A 15,361-nucleotide genomic window follows, 5' to 3' on the forward strand; every position below is an offset into this window, starting at 1 on the left:
ATATGTTTGGTCGAGGTAGTTCCTTGTTTTAACATCTTAAAATTTACTAAATATATCTAGTAATCTGTTTCGAATAACCATTCTGATTGTTTATATAATACGTAATAGATTCACATAAGTTATATAGTAATCAATATAATAATTCATGTAATAGCCAGAGATGCGTGTTTCATAGTGCGCTTTTTCTTGTACATCTTGAATTTTTCGGGCCATGTTTGTTTCACCCAACACCGCTTTTTTCTTTTATCGTTTCCTCACTTTGATCAGCCTTCGAGTTTATTTAGGCTAACCTGACCAAACGCAACGTAACCCAACCTAACCCCGTTATCATCCACTTTGGGTATGCCTGACGCACAGCTCTTCGGCTCACTGGCAGAAAATGAAAAATGACTTGGTGTCCGGAAAACAAAACATATTCAAGTTTTCTTGTGTTTCTCTTGTTTGTCTTTCTGGACACATTTGTTATCACTATTTTAATGCCACGTGTTTTATTTTGTCTCTGGATATGGTGAAGGACAGGCAAACTTGGCGTCATCTCGTTCATTTTCGACACATCAGAAATAAAATTTTTGAAAAAGCTCCATTCAGTATACAGGTATCAAGAGATTTAGTTAATCTGAGGACTCGAATACTTTGTTCCTAGTAATGGATTGAATATTGAGCTAAACAAATCTTATTTTTCCTTCTAAACATGATGCATCCATCCTGTTGATACTGGTTCGGATGGTTTCAGCCCGTGGGATAGACTAAAGAGCGTCTTTCTTTTTTCAGACGACAAGAAGGGTCGACAGAGGTCTCGGCGTTGTGCACACGGCCCTCAAGCGGCGTTCCACACGGCCCCCAAGCGGAATGAGTACCCACAAGTATTTGCTGCTCCTCTGTTCCCTGATTGCCTGTGCAACAGCCTGTAAGTGTATATACTAACTACCTAACGCAATGAGAACTGGCCGCTAAGGCGGGGTTAGGGAATTTCCCGGTGTTGCCACATCTCCACAGATAACACGGCCCTCACGGCTCACCCGCCCGCTCTTTCTCTCTCTCTCTCTCTCTCTCTCTCTCTCTCTCTCTCTCTCTCTCTCTCTCTCTCTCTCTCTCTCTCTCTTTCTCTCTCTATATATAATGTATTTATCCAAGGCGAGAACGTGCGTGTTCATGCAATGCTTTCTGAATGCAGTGTGGGGGCGTGGCCAGAGAAGGAATGGAGTGGCAATGTCGCTTTCTTTCGCTCATATGCCATATCCACGACTCGAGGAAACGAAATCTTTGTATAGAAAACATTGCTTTGATTTTTACCTCAGTGGTGGTGTGTGACAAAAAAATGATGATATAATTATATGTGGCAACATTATAAAATTATAAAATAGAATTTAAGATGAAATAAAATTATAAAATAATTATATGTGGCAACACAGAGAGAATCCCCGTGCTCCGCCTTAACGGCCAGTTCTCGATGCAGCGAGTATAGGTAGTTTGGCAGAGGGCTCAAATAGTTTCTGCCTAAGAATTCACAACGTGCTCACAAGAACTCATCCATCAGATTATTACAATGGATAGATGAATAAATAAATGAATGAATAATCAAAAACTAAGTAAACAAGATGAGATATAATGATTAAGAAGAAAGTTGCCCCAGACAAAGAGAAAATGAAGTATTCTCAACTTAACTCGGATTCACATGTGCATGGAGGCTCGTGTTTCTATTTATTTCTATAATTTTGAGGAAGCACTTGAAATGTCCAGAAAAAACACTTTGGCTATCATACTTGTGAAATCATTACAATGTAGCCTACCTATTATTATAAGTGATATATTGTTGGGTGTTATTACAATTTATCGTTATTGTAGTTATCCTTTTCATTAGCGTAATTTGCGAGCTCAAGGACTTTTCATCATCATCATCATCATCATCATCGTCGTCGTCGTCATCGTCGTCGTCGTCGTCGTCATCACCACCCGTATCATTATCATCATCATCATCATAATCATCATCATCATCATCATCATCATCATCATCATCATCATCATCATCATCATCATCATCATCATCATCATCATCATCATCATCATCATCATCATCATCATCATCATCATCATCATCATCATCATCATCATCATCATCATCATCATCATCATCATCATCATCATCATCATCATCATCACCGTCAGTCAGTCAATCCATCCATCCATCCATCCATCCATCCATCATCCGTCATCTTCATAGAGTAGGGAGAGCAGCAACAAATGCACTCTGACGTCACCGCACTTCCGGACGTCGACATGACGTCACGGCCTGTTCCACGACAGAATTGATCGAGTCGCCTTTGTTTCCTCAGGTTCCGAGGTTCAAGTGATCGGCAAAGGAGCAGAAGGGCACCTAGAGTTCAGCCAGAACACAGTCAGCCTCAGCTACTTACGACTGGACGTGACATCAAAGAATGACAATGTCACGTTTCGTGTGCACAACAGCTATATAATAACATTTAGAATTGACTTGGTTGAAGAAGAAGATGGAACCAGGGTTGACATTCATTATTATGACATAGACAAAAGATGGGTATTATATACTGAAAAAGTGAATAGGCTTGAGAGACCGAGGACCCATCTTAAACTGTCATACCCAAACTACGATATCATTCTTGTCGTTAATAAAAGAACAAAAGAAATACTATCTCAGTATACAGGAATCCAGACTAACAACCTAGGAGTCTATGTCTCATCCACCTCAAGCAAACTCTTACTGTTGTCGCAATGTGAACGGAACGGAGGTAAGTGATGGCAGTTATGTTTTACTACTTTTGTGACAAACGCGAATGCGCGCGAGCACACACACGCACACGCACGCACACACAGACACAGACACACACTCACACACACACACACACACACACACACACACACACACACACACACACACACACACACACACACACACACACACACACACACACACACACACACACACACACACACACTTCAACGAATGGACGGCTTAGAAGACGTTCTGAAGAAAATTGAAGTTTGTGGATCCCAACGCAAAGAGAAGTGCCTATTGTTTTTACAGGGTGGGGGGGGGGAAATTGCTCGTGGAGTAGTAGGAAAGTAGGGAAAGAGGAAAGGGGGAGGGATTACTGAGGGAAATGGAAGGAAATGAGGAAGGAGTAGACTTGGCCCAGGCAGACAGGCGAAAGGTAAACAAAGGGCCTCCCGACGACGACGAAATGTCTAATAAAAATGTAAAGATTAGAAGTATAGATAAGAGCAATACAGTAGAAAGTGATGAGAATATTTTCAAGGGATTTAAAGAGGGTGGGGGGGGGGACACAAACCCCCCCCGACTGACAAGACTAGAGGAGAAGGTTGATAAGGTGATCGAGGACTTGGAGAGTAGGTTAGGTCATATGAACACCATTTTACAAAGGGTTGAAAGATTGGAAGAACTGGAAAAGGCGAATAAAAACTTAACTGATGAAATAGAAGACCTAAAAAGACAGTTAAGAGAAGTAAAGGTGGAGAATGAGGAATTGAAGAAGAATAGTAAAGAAAACAGAGAGACAATAGCTAAAGAAACTAAGAATTGGAAAACAACCCAAGAAGGAAATAAGGTTTCATTCACTGACATAGTCAAACAGCAATTGAAAGAACATACTGAAGACTCAGTTATTAAAGTGATGAGACGAAAGGAGAATATAGTAAGAGATTTAGCAGACAAGAAGAAATGTATAATTATATTAGGAATGAAAGAAAAACACAACCCAGATAGAACCACAAGAATCATAGAGGAAAATGAAAAAGTAAGCCAATTACTACAATCAGTTCAGGAAGATGAACCAGAAATTATGAAACAAATCGAAGAGAAATTTAGACTCGGAAAGTATAGCACAGATAAGACCAGACCAATTAAGATTAAATTCAAGTCACAAACGACGGCAGAGAATATCTTATCCAAAACAGGGAAACTAGCAACAAGTGAACAATACAAAAAGGTATGGATAAAAAGGGAAATGAATAAAGAGGAAAGAGAGGAAGAAAAGCAGAAAAGACTGGAAGCTAAGGCAAAAAACGAGAGCAGAACGGAGTCAGAAAAAGAGAGATTCTATTGGAGAGTAGTGAATATGAAACTAAGGCAGTTCGACATACAAGCGAAAAACAAAAGGGAAACAGAGAACACAATGGAAATGGCAGAAAACTAAGAGTGTCTTACACAAATATAGATGGATTAATAACAGGATTGAATGAGCTGAATGATTATTTGAAAGGAAAAGAACCGGACATAATGGTAATTGTAGAAACAAAATTAAAAGGCCCACTACCACCCAACAGTGTAGGACATGATGCATATAATTATTGGATTAGAAACAGAGAGAAAAAGCAAGGGGGTGGAGTTATGTTCCTGACTAAGAAGGATATAAACGTGAGGCGTGTCATATATGGAAAGAATACAGTAGAGATGATTATGATGGAAGTGGAAGACAGAGATAAGAAGAGCAGAAAATTTGTGATAAATTATGTGCCTCCGAAAACAGCCTCATGGGAAGAGAGTGAACATAAAAGTATGTTAGAGGACACAAAGATAACATTAAATAGGATAATGGAAGATGGAGGAAGAATAGTTATGATGGGCGACTTTAATTGCAAAGAAATCTGCTGGGAAGAAATGACAGTAAAGGGTGGAGACGGCTCATGGGGAAACGCTTTACTTGAGATGATTACTGACCATACAATGACACAATGGATACAGGAGAACACTAGGTATAGAAATAAAGAAGAACCATCGAGACTAGACCTAATAATTACATCTGAACCAAGAATAGTGGACAAAATTGAATACAAAACACCAATAAGTAAAAGTGACCACATATTGATTGAACTGGAACTTAATGAAGAAAAATATATGAAAAGAAATGAACAATATAGAAAAGGAAGAATGATGTATGAAAAAACAAACTTTGATAAAATAAGATAATTCTTTCAACAAGAAAACTGGGAAGAAATATACAAAGAAGAAACAGCAGTGGAAGAGAAATGGAATATTTTGACAAAAATTTACAAAAAAAGGGGTGGAAAAGTATGTCCCAAGACAAGAACAAGAAAAAGAATATGTAAAGTGCTGGTACAACAAAAGTTGTAGGGAGTTAAAAGACAAAAGAGACAAAGCTTGGACCAGATGGAAAAAAGACAGAAGACCTGAAAAATGGAAAATATATATCTGTTATAGAAATGAATAAGTACAAACGTGCAGAGAGGTAAAGAGAAAATATGAAAAGATGTCATAGAAAAGTGTAAAGATCAACCAAAACTATTCTACAGATTTGTAAACAATAAACTGAAAAACAAACAAGACTTGGAGAAATTAAGACAAGAGGGAGTTGAATACACTGAGGAAATGGAAATGGCGGAAATTATGAACGAACATTTCAAATCAGTGTTTACAACCTGAAGAAAACGAATGGAAAGAGAAAGTCCCCCCTATGGAAGAAATAGAAGTAACAAAGAATGAAATAATGAAACACTTGAGTAATCTTGACGTCAGAAAGTCGCATGGACCAGATGAAATAGCAAACTGGATTTTGAAAGAATGCAGGAATGAACTGGCAGACAAAATACATAGCATACTAAACAGTTCCTTGAAAGAAGGAAAAGTTCCAGAAGATTGGAAAAAAGCAAATATAGTACCTATATATAAAGGAGGAAATAAAGAAGAACCTACCAACTATAGACCAGTCTCTCTAACAAGTACAATAGCAAAAATTTGTGAAAGAATTATCAAAAGTAGATGGGTAAAATATTTAGAAAAAAACAACAACAACGTGCTAAATCCAAGGCAATTTGGATTCAGACAAGGACGATCATGCGTCACCAATTTAATATGTTTCTATTCAAGGCTAATAGATATAATACAAGAAAGAGATGGATGGGCTGATTGTGCATTTCTAGACCTAAAAAAAGCTTTTGACAAAGTACCACATAAGAAGTTGCTTAAGAAATTAGAATCTGAAGGAGGAATACAAGGCAAACTGCTTAATTGGATGGAAGACTTTTTGCAAGAAAGAAAAATGAGAGTAGTGATAAGAGACCAACACTCAAAATGGGATGAAGTAATAAGCGGTGTTCCGCAGGGAACAGTTCTGGCCCCAATAATGTTTGCTATATATATTAATGATATGGACGAAGGAATTGAAAGCTATATGAGCTTCTTTGCAGATGATGCAAAACTACTGAAAAGAGTGAAAACAGAAGAAGATTGTGAATCACTACAGAGAGATCTAAATAAAGTACAGGAATGGAGTAGGAAGTGGGAGATGGAGTTCAATACAAAAAAGTGTAGTATAATGGAATTTGGAAAAAGCAAAAACAGAATAACAGGATCATATAAATTGGGAGAAGAAGGAATAAAAAAAGTAGAAAATGAGAAGGACCTGGGAGTCATTGTTATGAATAATATGTCACCTGAGAAACATATGAATAAGGTTTTTGGAGAAACCTATAATTTGATAAGAACAAACAAAGTTGCATTTACATACCTGGATGAAGAAATGGTGAAGAAAATTCTAATCACCCTGATAAGACCAAGATTGGAATATGCAGCAACGATATGGTCACCAAGTACAAAATAATGTATAACAAAACTTGAAAGAATACAAAGAGCAATTACAAAATTGGCACCAACGCTCTCAAAACTATCATATGAAGAGAGACTAGAAAAACTTGAACTACAGACACTAGAGCAAAGAAGAGCGAGAGGAGATTTGATAGCTATTTACAGAATCATGAAAGGCATGGAAATTACTGATAGAGAGAATCTGATAAAATGGGATGATAGAAATACAAGAGGACACGGAAAGAAAATAAAAAAAGACAGCTATAGAAGAGACCTGAAAAAGAACAGCTTTCCTCACAGAGTAATAGACAGTTGGAACAAGTTAGATGAGAAAGTGGTGTGTGCAAAAACAATACATGAATTCAAAAATAGTTTAGATAAAATGAGATATGAAGACGGGACCTCACGAGCATAGCTCCCCTTCCCGTAAAATACAACTAGGTACAACTAGGTAAATACACGTAGACCGATTCACAGCGAAGATTGGAGCTCCGAAGAAGGGAAATTTTCATGGATCTCAACGAGGAAGTACCTTTTTGTATTTATAGGGAATGGGAAAGCTCATGGTGTGGTGGGAAAGTGAGGAAAAAGGAGAAGGGGAGGGATTACTGAGGAAATGGAAGGAAATGAGGAAGGAGGCGCAAGGGCGCCACCTACGGAGAAAAAAGTAAACAAAAGATCAGCTGACGCTGGAGAAGTAAATAATTCTAGAAAAATAATTAACTTTAGAAATATAAATAAGAAAAACAAAATAGAAAGTGAAGATAATCATTTCAGTGGATTTAATGAGGGGGGATGGCAACCTCCCTCGATAAGCAAGGCCAGAGGAAAGACTACAAAAAATATCTCAAAACTGGGAAAATAGGCTACGTCAACTCACACAGATTGCACAGCGAATTGATAAATTGGAACAGTTAAAGAAGGAAAACCAAAGCCTAACTAAAGAAGTAGAGGAATTGAAAAAACAGTTAAAGGAAGTAAGAGATGAGAATGAGGAATTAAAGAGGAATAATAGAGAGAATAAAAAGTCCATAGCCAAAGAAGCACAGGGTTGGAAGACAATCGAAGAGAACAACAAAGTTGCATATAAAGGCATAGTGAGACAGCAGATGAAAGAACAAACTGAAAATACAGTTATTAAACAAATGAGGGAGAAGGTGAATATAGATAGAGACTTAGCAGATAAAAAGAAATGTATAATTATATTAGGGATGGAAGAGAAGTATTATTTAAACAGAGCTGCGAGACCTAGAGAGGAAAATGAAAAAGTAAACAAAATATTAGAATAAGTTCAGGAAGATGAACCTGAAATATGAAAACAAATCAAAGACTCGGGAAATATAGAACAGATAAGACCAGACCAATTAAAATTAAATTCAGATCACAAACGACAGCAGAGAATATCTTAGCAAATACAGGGAAACTAGCAGACAGTGAACAATATAAAAAGGTATGGATAAAAAGAGAAATGAATAAAGAGGAAAGAGAGGAGGAAAAAAACGAAAAGACAAGAAGCTAAGGCGACTTAACGTGACATCAAAGAATGACAACGTTACGTTTCGTGTGCACAAGAACGATAGAACAATATGGATAATGAACTTCGAAGAAAAAGAAGACGGAACCAGGGTTGTTTGGGATTACCGAAAACATTCCACTGGATGGAAACGATACAATGAGGAACTCAATTTCAGGCTTGAGAGACCGAAGACCCGTCTTGAATTGTCATACGTAGACTCCAATCCAACCATCTCTCTTTACGATGAAAATAAAAAATACTATCTTGGAATTACAGAAGCCCAAACTGGCCAATTCACTGTCGATGTCACATCCGCCTCAAACAAACTCTTACTGTTGTCGCACTGTCAAGAGGACAGACGTAAGTGATGGCAGTGATGTTTTATCAGCACTTGTGACAAACGCGCGTGCGCGCACGCATCATGCACACGCACACACACACACACACACACACACACACACACACACACACACACACACACACACACACGCACACACACACACACACACACACACACTTCAACGAATGGACGGCTTAGAAGACGTTCTGAAGAAAAGTGAAGTCTGTGGATCCCAACGCAAAGAGAAGTGCCTAGTGTTTTTGCAGGGTGGGGGGGAAATTGCTCGTGGAGTAGTGGGAACGTAGGGAAAGAGGAAAAGGGGAGGGATTACTGAGGGAAATGGAAGGAAATGAGGAGGGAGTAGACTTTGACCAGCCAGACAAGCGGAAGGTAAACAAAAGACTTAGCGAGGATCAAATGTCTAATAAAAATGTAAAGATTAGAAGTATAGAGAGGAGCAATACAGAAGAAAGTGACGAGAATATGTTCCAGGGATTTAAAGAGGGTGGGGGGGACACAAACCCCCCCCCCCCCCCGACTGATAAGACTAGAGGAGAGAGTTGATAAGGTGATCGAGGACTTGGAGCGTAAGTTAGGTAACGTAGACTCCATTTTTCAAAGAATTGAAAGGTTGGAACAACTAGAGAAGGCTAACAGAAACTTAACTGAAAAAATAGAGGACCTAAAAAGACAGTTAGGAAATGTAAAGGAGGAGAATGAGAAATTGAAGAAGAATAGTAATGAAAACAGAGAGAAAATAGCTACAGAAGCTAAAAATTGGAGAATAACTCAAGAAGGGAATAAGGTTTCATTCACTGACATAGTCAAACAGCAATTGAAAGAACATAATGAAGACTCAGTTATTAAAGTGATGAGACAGAAGGAGAATATAGTAAGAGAATTAGCTGACAAAAAGAAATGTATAATTATATTAGGAATGGAAGAGAAACATAACCCAGATAGAACTGCAAGAATCAAGGAGGAAAATGAAAGAGTAAGCAGTTTATTAAAATTAGTCCAGGAAGATGAACCAGAAATTATAAAGGAAATTGAGGAAAAATTCAGACTCGGAAAATATAGTACAGATAAGACCAGACCAATTAAGATTAAATTCAGGTCACAAACAACAGCAGAGAAAATTCTATCCAAGACAGGGAAACTAGCAACAAATGATCAATATAAAAAGGTATGGATAAAAAGAGAAATGAATAAGGAGGAAAGAGAGGCAGAAAAGCAGAAAAGAATTGAAGCTAAGGCAAAAAACGAGGAAAGAACGGAGTCAGAGAAAGAGAGATTCTATTGGAGAGTAGTGAACATGAAAATAAAGCAGTTCGACATACTAAAGAAAAACATAAGGGAAACAGAGAATACAATGGAAGTGGCAGAAAACTAAGAGTGTCTTACACAAATATAGATGGATTGATAACAGGATTGAATGAACTGAATGATTATTTGAAAGAAAAAGAACCGGACATAATGGGAATTGTAGAAACAAAATTAAAAGGCCCACTACCACCCAACAGTGTAGGACATGATACATACAATTATTGGATTAGAAACAGAGAGAAAAAACAAGGGGGTGGAGTTATGTTCCTGACTAAGAAGGATATAAACGTGAAAGGTGTCATATATGGAAAGAATATAGTAGAGATGATTATGATAGAAGTGGAAGACCGAGATAAGAAGAGCAGAAAATTTGTGATCAATTATGTGCCTCCGAAAACAGCCTCATGGGAGGAGAGTGAACATAAAAGTATGTTAGAGGACACAAAGATAGCATTAACTAAAATAATGGAAGACGGAGGAAGAATAGTTATGATGGGCGACTTTAATTGCAAAGAAATCTGCTGGGAAGAAATGACAGTAAAGAGTGGTGATGACTCATGGGGAAATGCTCTACTTGAGATGATTACTGACCATTCAATGACACAATGGATACAAGAGAACACTAGGTATAGAAATGAAGAAGAACCATCGAGGCTAGACTTAATAATTACATCTGAACCTAGAATAGTGGACAAGATTGAATATAAAACACCAATAGGTAAAAGTGACCACATATTGATTGAACTGGAACTTAATGAAGAAAAATATATGAAAAGAAATGAACAATATAGAAAAGGAAGAATGATGTATGAAAAAACAAACTTTGATAAAATAAGAGAATTCTTCCAACAAGAAAACTGGGAAGAAATATACAAAGAAGAAACAACAGTGGAAGAGAAATGGAATATTTTGACAAAAATTTACAAAAAAGGAGTGGAAAAGTATGTCCCAAGACAAAAACAAGAAAAAGAATATGTAAAATGCTGGTACAACAAAAGTTGTAGGGAGTTAAAGGACAAAAGAGACAAAGCCTGGACCAGATGGAAAAAAGACAGAAGACCTGAAAAATGGAAAATATATACTGGTTATAGAAATGAATATGTACAAAAGTGCAGAGAGAAAAAAAGAAAATATGAAAAAGATGTTATAGAAAAGTGTAAAGATCAACCAAAACTATTCTACAGATTTGTAAACAATAAACTGAAAAACAAACAAGACTTAGAGAAATTAAGACAAGGAGGAGTTGAATACACTGAGGAAATGGAAATGGCAGAAATTATGAACAAACATTTTAAATCAGTGTTTACAAGGGAAAATATACAACCTGAAGAGATTGAGTGGAAGGAAAAAGTCCCCCCTATGGAAGAAATAGAAGTAACAAAGAATGAAATATTGACACACTTGGGTAATTTTGATGTCAGAAAATCGCATGGGCCAGATGAAATAGCAAACTGGATTCTGAAAGAATGCAGGAATGAACTGGCAGACAAAATACATAGCATAATAAGCAGTTCCTTAAAAGAAGGAAAAGTTCCAGAAGATTGGAAAAAAGCAAATATAGTACCTATATATAAAGGAGGAAATAAAGAAGAACCTACCAACTATAGACCAGTCTCTCTAACAAGTACAATAGCAAAAATATGTGAAAGAATTATCAAAAGTAGATGGGTAAAATACTTGGAAAAAAACAACGTACTAAATCCAAGGCAATTTGGATTCAGACAAGGACGATCATGCGTCACCAATTTAATATGTTTCTATTCAAGGCTAATAGATATAATACAAGAAAGAGATGGATGGGCTGATTGTGCATTTCTAGACCTAAAAAAAGCTTTTGACAAAGTACCACATAAGAAGTTGCTTAAGAAATTAGAATATGAAGGAGGAATACAAGGTAAATTGCTAAATTGGATGGAAGACTTTTTGCAAGAAAGAAAAATGAGAGTAGTGATAAGAGATCAGCACTCAAAATGGAATGAAGTAATAAGCGGTGTCCCGCAGGGAACAGTTCTGGCCCCAATAATGTTTGCTATATATATTAATGATATGGATGAAGGAATTGAAAGCTATATGAGCTTCTTTGCAGATGATGCAAAATTACTGAAAAGAGTGAAAACTGAAGAAGATTGTGAATCACTACAGAGAGATCTAAATAAAGTACAAGAATGGAGTAGGAAGTGGGAGATGGAGTTCAATACAAAAAAGTGTAGTATAATGGAATTTGGAAAAAGCAAAAACAGAATAACAGGATCATATAATTTGGGAAAAGAAGGAATAAAAAAAGTAGAAAATGAGAAGGACCTGGGAGTCATTGTTATGAATAATATGTCACCTGAGAAACATATAAATAAGATTTTTGGAGAAACTTATAATTTAATAAGAACAATCAAAGTGGCATTTACATACCTGGATGAAGAAATGGTGAGGAAAATCCTAATCACCCTGATAAGACCAAGATTGGAATATGCAGCAACGATATGGTCACCAAGTACAAAAAAATGTATAAAAAAAACTTGAAAGAATACAAAGAGCAATTACAAAACTGGCACCAACACTCTCAAAACTATCATATGAAGAGAGACTACAAAAACTTAAACTACAGACACTAGAGCAAAGAAGAGAGAGAGGAGATTTGATAGCTATTTACAGAATCATGAAAGGCATAGAAATTACTGATAGAGAGAATCTGATAAAATGGGATGACAGAAATACAAGAGGACACGGAAAGAAAATAAAAAAAGACAACTATAGAAGAGATTTTAAAAAGAACAGCTTTCCTCACAGAGCAATAGACAGTTGGAACAAGTTAGATGAGAAAGTGGTGTGTGCAAAAACAATACATGAATTTAAAAATAGTTTAGATAAAATGAGATATGAAGACGGGACCCCACGAGCATAGCTCCCCTTCCCGTAAAATACAACTAGGTAAATACAACTAGGTAAATACACACACACACACACACACACACACTTTCAACGAACGGACGGCTTGACGAACGCTCTGAAGAAAAGTGCAGATTGTGGATACCAACGCAAAGAGAAGTGCCTTTTTGTGTTTGCAGGGGGGGGGGGGAAATTGCTCGTGAGGCAGTAGGTAAGTAGGAAAAGAGGAGAAGGGGAGGGATTGCTGGGGAAATGGAAGGAAATGAGGATGTGGAGGACTTGGCCCAGGCAGACGGGCGTAAGGTCAACATGAAACGACCACCGGATGACGAAATGGCAAATAAAAATGTAAAGATTAGAAGTATAGAGAGGAGAAATACAGTAGAAAGTGACGAGAATATGTTCCAGGGATTTAAAGAGGGTGGGGGGGACACAACCCCCCCCCGACTGATAAGACTAGAGGAGAGAGTTGATAAGGTGATCGAGGACTTGGAACGTAAGTTAGGTAAGGTAGACTCCATCTTCCAGAGAATTGAAAGATTGGAACAACTAGAGAAGGCTAACAGAAACTTAACTGAAGAAGTAGAGGACCTAAAAAGACAGTTAGGAAATGTAAAGGAGGAGAATGAGAAATTGAAGAAGAATAGTAATGAAAACAGTGAGAAAATAGCTACAGAAGCTAAAAATTGGAGAATAACTCAAGAAGGGAATAAGGTTTCATTCACTGACATAGTCAAACAGCAATTGAAAGAACATAATGAAGACTCAGTTATTAAAGTGATGAGACAGAAGGAGAATATAGTAAGAGAATTAGCTGACAAAAAGAAATGTATAATTATATTAGGAATGGAAGAGAAACATAACCCAGATAGAACCGCAAGAATCAAGGAGGAAAATGAAAGGGTAAGCAGTTTATTAAAATTAGTCCAGGAAGATGAACCAGAAATTATAAAGGAAATTGAGGAAAAATTCAGACTCGGAAAATATAGTACAGATAAGACCAGACCAATTAAGATTAAATTCAGGTCACAAACAACGGCAGAGAAAATTCTATCCAAGACAGGGAAACTAGCAACAAATGATCAATATAAAAAGGTATGGATAAAAAGAGAAATGAATAAGGAGGAAAGAGAGGCAGAAAAGCAGAAAAGAATTGAAGCTAAGGCAAAAAACGAGGAAAGAACGGAGTCAGAGAAAGAGAGATTCTATTGGAGAGTAGTGAACATGAAAATAAAGCAGTTCGACATACTAAAGAAAAACATAAGGGAAACAGAGAACACAATGGAAGTGGCAGAAAACTAAGAGTGTCTTACACAAATATAGATGGATTGATAACAGGATTGAATGAACTGAATGATTATTTGAAAGAAAAAGAACCGGACATAATGGGAATTGTAGAAACAAAATTAAAAGGCCCACTACCACCCAACAGTGTAGGACATGATACATACAATTATTGGATTAGAAACAGAGAGAAAAAACAAGGGGGTGGAGTTATGTTCCTGACAAAGAAGGATATAAACGTGAAAGGTGTCATATATGGAAAGAATACAGTAGAGATGATTATGATAGAAGTGGAAGACCGAGATAAGAAGAGCAGAAAATTTGTGATCAATTATGTGCCTCCGAAAACAGCCTCATGGGAGGAGAGTGAACATAAAAGTATGTTAGAGGACACAAAGATAGCATTAACTAAAATAATGGAAGACGGAGGAAGAATAGTTATGATGGGCGACTTTAATTGCAAAGAAATCTGCTGGGAAGAAATGACAGTAAAGAGTGGTGATGACTCATGGGGAAATGCTCTACTTGAGATGATTACTGACCATTCAATGACACAATGGATACAAGAGAACACTAGGTATAGAAATGAAGAAGAACCATCGAGGCTAGACTTAATTACATCTGAACCTAGAATAGTGGACAAGATTGAATATAAAACACCAATAGGTAAAAGTGACCACATATTGATTGAACTGGAACTTAATGAAGAAAAATATATGAAAAGAAATGAACAATATAGAAAAGGAAGAATGATGTATGAAAAAACAAACTTTGATAAAATAAGAGAATTCTTCCAACAAGAAAACTGGGAAGAAATATACAAAGAAGAAACATCAGTGGAAGAGAAATGGAATATTTTGACAAAAATTTACAAAGAAGGAGTGGAAAAGTATGTCCCAAGACAAAAACAAGAAAAAGAATATGTAAAATGCTGGTACAACAAAAGTTGTAGGGAGTTAAAAGACAAAAGAGACAAAGCCTGGACCAGATGGAAAAAAGACAGAAGACCTGAAAAATGGAAAATATATACTGGTTATAGAAATGAATATGTACAAAAGTGCAGAGAGGAAAAAAGAAAATATGAAAAAGATGTTATAGAAAAGTGTAAAGATCAACCAAAACTATTCTACAGATTTGTAAACAATAAACTGAAAAACAAACAAGACTTGGAGAAATTAAGACAAGGAGGAGTTGAATACACTGAGGAAATGGAAATGGCAGAAATTATGAACAAACATTTTAAATCAGTGTTTACAAGGGAAAATATACAACCTGAAGAGATTGAGTGGAAGGAAAAAGTCCCCCCTATGGAAGAAATAGAAGTAACGAAGAATGAAATATTGACACACTTGGGTAATTTTGATGTCAGAAAATCGCATGGGCCAGATGAAATAGCAAACTGGATTCTGAAAGA

General features: G+C 36.8%; 1 protein-coding gene across 1 annotated transcript in view; it reads left to right on the forward strand.

Annotated features, from left to right (window-relative positions):
- The first annotated feature begins 438 nt into the window (after positions 1-438).
- Positions 439-15,361, forward strand: part of LOC143021515 (uncharacterized) — a 19,063-nt gene continuing 4,140 nt past the window's right edge. The window contains exons 1-3 of the mRNA XM_076179130.1: positions 439-595; positions 772-907; positions 2,334-2,765. Of these exons, the coding sequence (XP_076035245.1) occupies positions 506-595; positions 772-907; positions 2,334-2,765 (658 nt within the window). The 5' untranslated portion in view covers positions 439-505. The remainder of the gene's footprint in view (positions 596-771; positions 908-2,333; positions 2,766-15,361) is intronic.

The sequence above is a fragment of the Oratosquilla oratoria genome, chromosome 1, assembly GCF_046742065.1.
Source record: "Oratosquilla oratoria isolate Oo_2021 chromosome 1, ASM4674206v1, whole genome shotgun sequence".
In the NCBI taxonomy this organism is placed as follows: Eukaryota; Metazoa; Arthropoda; class Malacostraca; order Stomatopoda; family Squillidae; genus Oratosquilla; species Oratosquilla oratoria.